We start from the raw sequence: 11581 nt of genomic DNA, 5'->3' as shown, positions 1-11581 counted from the left end.
ACACACAGTATTAATGGTTTCTCAATGAGTGTGAGTGTGCTTAGTGTCCACTTCTAATTATCTGAAATGTTTCCTGCTTCACATCTCATACAGAATCTCATTTGGGTTTTTGTCTCCTTGGAAACACTGTTTATTTGATGCCCAACCAGTGCTGGTTCAGATGAGAGATAATAGTAACACGAATATAACCTCTCATCAGAGGACCACCTGCTCCAGGAGTGATCAAAAAGACAAACATGGAGACTCATGTGATTAAGATTTGGCATCTACTTATTTCACTGACATTGTGACTGGTATATATCACATTATTTTATCATTAGAATACTTTTAAAAAGCCTTTAAGAAATTTCAAGGTACACTATATGGACAAGAGTTTGTGGTCACCAAACTATAAAACTGGTATGTGCATTCTGAACATATGATTTTACATTTGAGCCCCATTTGCTAATAACCACCATTCTTCTGAGATGTTCCACTAGAATTTGGAGTGTGCTTGTGGAGATTTGTGCTCATTCAGCCACAAGGGTTTACACAGGTACTATGTATGACTGGGAAATTCAAGTGTCCCAATACTTTTGTCTATAGAGTGTAGACTTTGATCTTCTATGAAAAAAAACAGAAACAACTTTGGCAAGAAAACATCCTTAGAGATAACGAATAAAAAACTGAGAGCAGAGCATTCAAGTACAGCATCATTGTAGTTTTAACAGATAGCTTTCTTTTTCAAATTAAATAGAAGCTGTTCAGGAAACTTCAGTTTCCAAAAAGTCTGGTTGAGATAATGTATTATTCAATACACAAACAAGCACAATAACAACAACAACAATAATAATAGTAGTAGTAGCAGATGTTGTTGCATTGTTTGATCCAAATGACACACAAATATAAATATTTCTTAATGAGCCATTAAAAAAAAAAACATTATATTGCATTGAGATACACATCAACACACGTGTAAACATGTCCCATTATTTAAGAGTAATACAGATTCTGATCAGTATAGATACAGACACAGACACACAAGGCATTACATCCTGTATACAGACTTTATTTGCACAATTCTTCACATTCAGCCGTAAAATAAGATTGTGCAAAAATTATAATTGAGATAATCTAATGTTCTTTTCTTTCCCTGTTTCCATTCATTACACCCATTAAGCCTCAGAAAATACCAGTAAATGAACGCAGTGTGACTCACAAGATGGCGCACTGCCATGTGCACCATGACGTAACGCAGCCCCGGTGTTGCCAGGTCCGCTTTTTAAACGATTATGAGTTACAACCAGTCTACAGTTTTAGGGTGTATTGTATTGAAAGAAAGTAAAACAAAAAAAAAACTACTTCTACTGTATATTTATATAATAGTATAATAATAATTATATATATATATATATATATATATATATATATATATATATATATATATATATATATATATATATATATCTTCTTCTTCTTCTTCTTCTTCTTCTTCTTCTTCTTCTTTCGGCTGCTCCCATTAGGGGTCGCCACAGCGGATCATCCGTCTCTATAAGCCCCTGTCCTCTACATCTGGCTCTGTCACACCGACTACCAGCATGTCTTCCCTCACCACATCCATGAACCTCCACCTTGGCCTTCCTCCTTTTCTCCTTCCATCCTCAGCATTCTTCTACCGATATAACTCATGTTCCTCCTCTGCACATGTCCAAACCATCTCAATCTTACCTCCCTCACTTTGTCTCCAAAACGTCCTACATGCACTGTCCCTCTAATAAACTTGTTTCTAATCCTGTCCATCGTCGTTACTCCCAACGAAAATCTCAACATCTTCAGCTCTGCTCCCTCCAGCTCCACCTCCTGTCTTTTACTCAATGCCACTGTCTCTAATCCATACAACAGCACAGGTCTCACCACAGTCCTATAAACTTTCCCTTTCACTCTCACTGATACACTTCTATCACAAATCACTCCTGTCACTCTTCTCCACCCACTCCACCCTGCCTGCACTATTTTCTTTACTTCTCTAACACACTTTCATTACTTTGCACTGTTGAACCCAGGTACCTGAACTTCTTTACCTTCTCCACCTCTTCTCCCTGCAACCGCACCACTCCACTGCCCTCCCTCTTATTCAAACACATGTACTCTGTCTTACTCCTACTGAATTTCATTCCCCTTCTCTCCAGCGCATACCTCCACCTCTCCAGGCTCTTCTCAACCTGCTCCCTATATAAATTCATTCTTTTTATTAATTCACTTATTTATTAAAGTTCAGAAACTAAATGATTTTGTCAGGTTTTTGGTGGATCCGAATCCGACCCATATATTTGTTATATTTGTTATATACTTCTCTCAGAATAAAAGGTAAGTATACTTTTTGCTTTTGCCATCAGATTTTTTTTTGGAATATATATATATATATATATATATATATATATATATATATATATATATATATATATATATATATATATATATATATATATATTCCTAAACAAAATCTGATGGCAAAAGCAAAAAGTATACTTACCTTTTATTCTGAGAGAAGGTGGTACCAGTCGAGCAGTGCTGGAGGATCTAAGACAGCATGGTGCAGTGCGAGATGTGATGAGGTCACTGAGGTAAGATGGCGCTGGTCCATTTTGGCCTTGTAGGCAAGCATCAGTGTTTTAAATCTGATACGTGCAGCTACTGGAAGCCAGTAAAGGGAGCGCAGCAGTGGGATGGTGTGGGAGAACTTGGGCAGATTGAACACAAGTCGTGCAGCTGCGTTTTGGATCATTTGCAGTGGACGAATAGCGTTCAGGGGAAGACCTGCCAGCAGAGAGTTGCAGTAGTCGAGTCTTGAGATGACAAGAGACTGAACAAGCACCTGGGCAGCCTGTATGGACAGAAATGGTCGAATCCTTCGAATGTTGTTCCGATGTCTTCCAAGCAACAAGTATGTCTCCTGTTTGTGGTGAAAAAAACAGAGGAAAGCCATCAGTTTATAGCAGAAAATAAAAATTATAAATCAGCATGAAGCAGGAAAGACTGTCACAGTCATAGTACTATCTTCGACTTACGATATTTTTGACTTACGATGGGGTTATCATAACGTATCTCCATCGTAAATAGAGGATTACCTGTATATCTTCAGCCACATTAATTTTTTCTCTTTTGTCAACCAGCTGTGCAGTTTGCTCCAGATGCGGTTTGTGAGCTCTGACTAGTGCGCTCTCTGACCATCCAATCAAAGAATGTGAAAATGTTATGTACATATGACAGATGGCCTTGGTGCTGCTAACTCGAAATCTGATTGGTCAAAGCAATTTCATTTTCATGTGTATTCAAAGGAACAGGTGGCCACACTGGCAGATTTCTTTGACCCTGCCAACAGATGATGGCTGAAATATGATTGGATATAATTTCTAAGCGATAGTGTTTAGGTCAGCAGAGAAAGCTTTGCCTGCCTTTTGATGGCCCACTACTGGATTTACTTATATATATGAAATTAAATAATTTTCTCATTCCATTGAATTAGTGTGTGTGTGTGTGTGTGTGTGTGTGTGTGCGCGCGCGTGCGTGTGTGTGTTTGTGTGAGTTGAATTTATAAATCATGAGAATTTCATTATCACTTGGTGGAAAGAAGTGGGATGAACCAAGGAAGCAAATATTTTATATAAAATAAAATTTTGTGCAATTATCTGCAGGCCATTTCCTTTCTGCTTCCCTGATTACCCACTAATTTGTGCATGCAACATAGAATATATATTTAGCTGTCTTTCCACATAACTGAAAGACTAGAGTAAAAAAGCTTTGTATTTAAAAAATACTTTTTAAAATTCTTTTATACTGCCCACGTTTCTGCTACTATAGGAGTATTAAATTCAATCCTAATTTCACACTAATTTGTAAGGAATTTTGGAATTATGAACTAATTTCTACATGCAATACTGAATAAAACAATAAAACAAACTGTTACCTGCAGCACGTGACTGCACGCCTCTTGTTACATATCCACGTACGCGTGTAATTCTTTTATCGATATGTTGATAATTATGGTGCAGTTCTGGCAACCCGACTTCATAATTTTGGGCGTGTCCGGGGGCGGAGCTTCTGGTTAAGAGCACAGCGCGCCACTCACTCATTCTTTTGCGGTGTGTTGGAGACTTCGGTCGTCAGCAGGAGGAAGTTTTTTTACTTCTTAGTTTTTAATCTCTAACCGATAATCATCATGATCATCGTTATTGAGGATCAGGTAAGCGCTAGAAAACTAATCAAGTCGTGGATTTGCTGGTTTTAGTTTGTTGTTTGTTGCGCCTTTTCGGTATTTTTCCATCTTTTAAATCGATATATCGAATGTAATATGAAGTGGTCAAGATGTAATTTCCCTTATTTGCAAAGATTTAATCTGGAAAACATCTTTATAGTAAATCTACGCTTTATTATAGACCGGTTAGTCTAATTATTTATTTATTTTCTATAACGGTCCGTATTCATTATAATGCATATTGTCCTGTAATGTGGAGCTTGTCAAATGTTGTGGAGAGGCACAACCTTAAACGAATCATATGAATCATATGTTTATATAGTATGTAAACTGTTTTGTTTTTAAAAACGATATTTTATTAGTTTTAGTTCTAACACTGGTCCGGTCGCTTCAGTTGCGGGCGCGCGCGTGCGTGCGCGTGCCTGAGTGTAGGCAAGATGGCGCCGATTTATCCTGGGTTGTACACCACTAAAAATGGCAAAAAAATTATTATAAATTGGAAAATTGTATATCTATTCACTGTGCTTTGGTTTGGGTGGTGTTTACTTTTCCGTATATGCGTGGGAGAGGGCTGTTTAGTTAGTTAAAAAAAGGCTTGCGCTAAAACTTCGGGTTTCTCCCCTCAAACCAAAATGTCGCCTTTTTTTAATGAAAAATGAATAAAAAACAGATGCACACAAACACACACCAGGATAATAAACTAATTTCTGGGGATTTGTTTTTGTTTTATTTGTAAGACTCGTCAGGAGACAGGCTTCATCCAGTTTGCAGGTTGACACCCAGATATTATTATGGCTTCATGTTACCACACGCACAGTGAAACCGTGTGGACTTCCAAGTTAGGATTAGGGGTGTTTTTGTTTTTGTAATATTTGTTTGTATTTATATTTATATATAATGAGGGAGTTTTACGCTGCTGCACTTTGTTCTAACGGGCGGTAACAGTGCGCGCGCTGCAGCCCGAACACGTGGCTCTGAGGGGGTTTCAGATTTACATATCACAGCTTTTTCCCTGTGTGTGTGTGTGTGTGTGTGTGTGTGTGTGTGTGTGTGTGTGTGTGTGTGTGTGTGTGTGTGTGTGTGTGTAAATTACAGTATAAAATTATTGATGACTAAAGCTACTCAAAACGCACATTGTGCACAACAATTGTTGAAATAAATTTTTTTTCTCATGAATGAAATGAAAACAGAGCTCTTATCTATAAAAACCCTGAAATCTCACATGCAGTATTCAGACCATGAGCTCCAGTACTTTAGTTGAAGAATTGAAGACATACCTCTTCCTGAAACACTTAAACTAGCACTTTCCAAGTTTGCTTTGTAGAATTCAAGTTATATTTATATTAAGTTTGTAATCTGGTGTACCAGTGTATATTTATTCATTGCTAGAGACTCAAAGCACTTTTGTATGTCGCTCTGGATGAGGGTATCTGCTAAATGCCGTAAATGTAGTTGAAGCACCTTTGGGAACAATTACAGCTGCCAATCTTTTTGGTTATGATGCAACAAGCATTGCACACCTGCATTGGGTGATTATTTTTTTTATTTTTATTTTTTTGTATTTTTGTTGCCATTCTTCGTCAAATCCTCTCAATCTGTGTCATGTTGGACGTGGACCGTAGGTGGGCGGTCACTTTCAGGTCTCTCCAGAGATGTTCAACTGGGTTCAGGGCTCTGGCTGGGCCGCGCTAGGACATTGAGTTGGACATTGAGTTGACTGATTTTCACCAGACGTGAAGTTTATAATTAAGGCCAAACAGTTCACTTTTGGTTTCATCAGACCAGAGAAACTTCTTTTACTTAGCTGCCTGTTGGCAACCTCCAAGTGAGCATCAATGGGTTTTGCACTGCGTCTGTCTATCTACTCTGCCATAAAGCCCAGAGGGCTGAAGTGATTGACCTTTTTGGAACTTTGTCCCATCTCCATACACAGCTGTGAGAACGTCTGTACAGTGCTGTGTGCCTTTCCAAATCATGTCTAATTAATAAGCTTTTCCACCGGTGGGCTTTAATCAAGGTGTAAAAACTTCTTAAGGACCATCAATAGACTTGGGAAGCACCTGAGCTCATTTTTGAAGCGTCTAAATACTCATTCACATTTTTTTCACTTTGTAATTATGGGTTACAGAGTGTAGATTAATGAGAATTTTATTTTTGTGATTGTAGTATCAGGCTGCAACAAAAACAATATAAAAAAAATTTAGGGGGTTTTGAATACTTTCTAAATGTACTGTGTGTCTGTGATGTACAGTGCACACTTGTCTATATAATGTCCCACAGTTAACAATGTCAGATCACAAACCAAGCTATGAAGTCTAAGGAATTGTCTGTAGACCTCAGAGACAAAATTGTCTCGAGGCACATATCTTAGGAAGGGTACAGAAACATTTCTGCAGCCTTGAAGGGCACTATTAGCACAGTGAACCTCGATTCTGTAAATGAAAGAAGTTTGGAACCACCAGGGACGAAACCAGGCACCACTCATCACCTGGCCAATATCATCCCCTCAGTAAAGCACGGTGGTGGCAGCATCATGCTGTGGGGATGTTTTTTAGTAGAACTGTGAGACTAGTCAGGATTGAGGTAAAGATGGAAGAAATGTGTTGAAATACATCCTTAATGAAAACCTGGACCTCAGACTAGGGCAACGGTTCATTTTCCATCAGGACAACAACCTTAAGCACACAGACAAGATAACAAAGGAGCGGCTTGAGTGGTCCAGCCAGAGCTCAGACCTGAACCCGATTGAACATCTCTAGGGAGATCTGAAGGACTGTGCACTGACTCGAACCATTAAATCTGATTGAACTCGAGGGTTTCTGCAAATAATGGGAGATGCTGCCTGTAGCATCAAACTCAAAAAGACTTGAGGCTGTAATTGGTGCCTAAATTGCTTCAACAAAGTATTGAGCAAAAGCTGTGAATACTTATTAACTTATAATACCTTATTTTGAAATAAGGCTGTAACATAAATTGTGAAAAATTTGAAGAGCTGTAAACACTTTCTGGCTGCACTGTATATACACACACACACACACCCACATACACCCTGAGTTTGCGTGACTTTGTACGTGAATGCTTTCTTTCCTACCTATTCAATTGGAATGACAATTTTCCATGAACTCACATTTCATATATGCACACATCTATAGCTAGAGTGAGACAGATGTATCAAGATGTGCATTCATGCAAAATGCGAGTACTGATGTCTGTGGTAAAATCCACATTTTGAAAATCAATGCAATCTACTTTATTAAAAACTGAGCTTCTGTTTTCTGAATCGCATTGAAATTCATACACTGTGGCGTTTCTTATTGTGCTAGAAGGTTTAGGCTATGGGGAGGAAAAATGGCTTTCTGTGTAACGGGCATATCTATTTCTTATGCGGTCACTTCTCTGCAGGAAGCTTTTGATAAAGCTCTGGCTGATGCAGGCGATAAGCTCGTCGTGGTGGACTTCACAGCCACTTGGTGTGGGCCTTGCCAGAGTATCGCTCCCTTTTACAAAGTGAGTAAACCCTGCTTATGATATTCGTTTATCCTAACAATAATCATTACATTTTGGAAGGACTGATCCAAAATGAAGATGATGGTTGAATTTTTTTCGCGATCACACGGCCTGTGATAATTGCATTTTACGCAATTATATGAAAGCTCTCATTAGTGGAGGCACTGCGCTGTGTGTTAATAATCTAGATGACATGTAACAACCATAACATTCACATGTGCTTATTAAACATCTCGGTCCCAATTTAGTCCACCTTGCTTTTAGACTCTTACCAGAATTTTTTTTCTCTGTATTTTGCAGCATGGAATTTGGTCATTTAGCCTCATGTGTATTAGTGAGGCCAGGAAGTGGTGATGGTGTTTGGGTCTGGGGTGCAGTCCTAGGTTATTTCAAAGGTGTTCCATGGGGTTGAGGTCAGGATTGTGCAAGACTCTACATACAAGTTCTAAAATTCCAACCTTATCAATCTCTTCATGAACCTTGCTTCGTGTGCAGGGACATAATCATGATGGAACAGGTTTAAGGGTGTTTTGGTTTCAGTTAATGGAAACTGTAATGTTGTAGCTTGGAGAAGACCAACAAAGGGGTTTGAGTTTGTGTAATTTGGATGCCATGGTGCCCAAATCCAGCTTATGTAAATTGTGGTTGGTGGTTAGAGGTTGCTGGTTCTTCTGTGCTTTGGGTTTGTGGCTGTTATAGTTATGGTTGTCCATTTGTATGCTTGGATGAAAGCAGTACTGCAAATTGATAGCTTCTTTTAACCTTCCTACTCTGAGCTATTCCTGTTTTGATGCGTGGTCTTTTCAGGGTGACTCCGCCCTCAACATTTACTATATTGTTTTAGCTTAAATAATGTAAAACTTTTATGACCTTTACTCACCAGATCTTAACCCAGCTGAACATTTTGCAAAGGAGCTAAGTCTGTTAGACTGTACTGTCCATCTGGGGGAATCTTTTAGACAAACGCTTCTGTACGTGGATTAGTGGGGTGCAATTAATGCCCAGGTGCCTGGTGTAAAAATATAATTACATGTTGACGAAAGAAAACAAGATGAGTCATTGTTCATTATATAGTGTTGGTTGGGAAGATTATAACATGTTCAATTAAGTCTTTCTAAAGAACTAGTGGTTTGTAGAATTTGTATGCAATGTGGCAGTTTTGGGTTTGTTTTTGTATATGTGATGGTGGCTTTAATTTTTAACGTGTTTTGTTCCTAGACCATCATTATCAATAAGACAAGTGAGATACTGTTCCGTTTGTTTTTGTTGTCTGATTATACTATCCAGTGGATCCCTTTTACTAATATAGGATGTCTTTTATTAAAACTGACCATTTTACTTTCTCTTTCTCCTTTTCAGGGACTTTCTGAAAACCCAAAACATGGCAACGTGGTCTTCCTCAAGGTAGATGTAGATGACGCACAGGTTAGTAAGGTCTTCTGCTCTCCCACCATTCCGTTTTTCCACTGCTATTGGCAGTGTAACTGGATCTGTTTAAATCCAAATATAGGCATTAGAGAAGTAAATCTGCAGTAGGTGTTGGTAGTTGTATGAACCACGCCACTGCTGAGGACAAAAAACTGAAGTAGAAAAGACCACGTGTTTGTGTGCATGCACCTGGCTTCTCTGCCGGTTCCTCAAACGCAGATGCATCGCCTGACTTGACTTCAGTTCATGATGGTCCTTAACAAAGAGATGTTTTGTTTGTTTTTGCTTACAAAATTTACATGTTGTTAAATTTGACAGGGATTGCGAGTATTTAAATGGCAATACTTGTACTTTACCTTATGATCCAAAATAAAAAAAACAGTACCATGTTTACTAAGCTACGAATCTCAACATGTAACTGTTTTTTTTTTTTTCCCCTCCCCTCTCTTCCCTCCATCAGGTTTTCACCTGGTTGCAAATAAATACATTTTCATGTCTTTTTCTATGTTTAATAGAAAGAAGTTGAATCTTTCACAGCCATGTGTTTGTGGAAGGTGTAATTTCTATAAACCTAGAGAACACAATATATTAACTTGCAATAATCTACAGTATAATAATGTGGTATGCCACACTCGATCAAAAAGAAGCATGTTTCAATTGCACTGCAGATTGAGAAAAATCTGAAATGTAATGTTTACATGATGTTTTTGTATTAAAACACTTAGAACTACACTTGAACCTTAACAAAGAGTGGAACTCAAATCTATTTAGTTTTTTCATGGGAAAAAAAAAGGACTGACTTATGATCTGCCCCGTTAATCCCCCACCCTTTGTTCCTTTAGGATGTGGCTCAGTCTTGTGAGATCAAATGCATGCCAACGTTCTACTTTTTCAAGAATGGAAAGAAGGTGGGTTAGATCTTTTAGTTTAAGCACAAAAAGCAGGGAATTGTATAGCCTGCTATTATTCTGGTTGACATCTCAGCTGATTCATTTTACAAAAATTATTTTTTTCTTTTTTGTGCTACAGATTGAAGAGTTCTCTGGGTCCAACCAGACGAAACTGGAGGAGCTGGTCAACACACACAAATGAACGATGACGAATGTCTGACGGATGAAAAAAAAAAAATATATATGCGCTCGAGCCAGATACACTTCTGTTACATCTATAGATTTTTCTAACAAGCACCGACTTTGTTGCTTAACTAACATTTCATGCCCTGAGAGATAACCTTTATAAATAGTATATTCAAGTATGCCTTACTCGAGGCACTGTCTTGCCATAACCATTTCATTTGTTTTTAAATTGTGTAACTCCCATGTATTGTGTCCAGAAATCTAACTGCTAATTAAAATCGGGTTTAATAAAAACACATACACAGAATACAAACTTTACTTTGTTTTTTAATGCAAGTTTTTATTTATTTATACATGACTATGAAAGTAAGTGATGAGACCTAAACAAAATAACGATCACTAGGAGTGAGTACCAGAGCTTGATGGATAGAAAGAGAGAATGCTGTAGGTAAAGTAATGATTTGAATGTAAAATTGAAATTGTTTGTTTCCCAAAGAATTCAGTTAAAAGTGCTCAGGTGGCAGAAAAGACTTGTAATATATGGACATGAAGTGCCAACCAGATGACTATGGGTTCCCCCTTTGAGTCTGATTCCTCTTTAGGTTTCTTCATTTCATCTGGGCATTTTTCCTTTCCACAGTTGCCACTGGGTGACTCGCTATGGACAAACTTATAATTATAAGGAACAAACTAATAGGCACTAAACTTTATTCATCTTTATAACCGTGTTATCTCTGTAAAGCTGCTTAGAGACCATGTTCGTTGTTAAATGCGCTATACAAATTGAATGAAGTTGACAATTTTAAGGTCTTGGGTTAAAATGGCAAATAAAGTTGATTTTATTAAAGAAACATCAAACAATTCAGTGGAAGCATAAAAAAAATCAGGGCATGATTTTATTTTTATTTATTTTTTAATAACCTTTAACACTTAACCATTTTATATTTTTAACGCAATAATTTTAATATTGACATTTTCTTTCTTCCAAACTGATCTAGAGTCTTTCTCACTTTGCAACACAGGGGCAGTGAGGTCCTTACATGTACAAAACAAAAAGATTAAATAGCTCACCTTCTGGAATGATCACATTCATGGCCTTGACCAGTCATGAAACAATTAGCCTTAATTATTTAACTGTATTTCTAATAACTTTCATGTACTTGTAATCATCATTTGTAATTAAACCTCAATCATACTGTAAATATACTTTTTTGATTGATTCAACATGACTAATTATATGGAAAATAACTACAACCCCAAATCAGAAAAAGTTGGGACAGTACGGAAAACGCAAATTAAAAAAAAGAAAGTAGTGATTTCTAAATTTACTTTGGCT

General features: G+C 37.6%; 1 protein-coding gene across 1 annotated transcript; it reads left to right on the top strand.

Annotated features, from left to right (window-relative positions):
• Positions 1-4068: 4068 nt before the first annotated feature.
• On the top strand, positions 4069-10558 carry txna (thioredoxin a). The gene is made up of 5 exons (XM_083538991.1): positions 4069-4222; positions 7637-7741; positions 9101-9166; positions 10012-10077; positions 10199-10558. The coding sequence occupies exons 1-5, from the start codon at positions 4199-4201 to the stop codon at positions 10259-10261; spliced, it is 324 nt and encodes a 107-aa protein (XP_083395117.1). The 5' UTR covers positions 4069-4198; the 3' UTR covers positions 10262-10558.
• Positions 10559-11581: the final 1023 nt, after the last annotated feature.

The sequence above is a fragment of the Silurus aristotelis genome (assembly GCF_946808225.1).
Source record: "Silurus aristotelis genome assembly, chromosome: 4".
NCBI classification, from domain to species: Eukaryota; Metazoa; Chordata; class Actinopteri; order Siluriformes; family Siluridae; genus Silurus; species Silurus aristotelis.
This window is presented reverse-complemented; position numbering and strand designations above follow the sequence as displayed.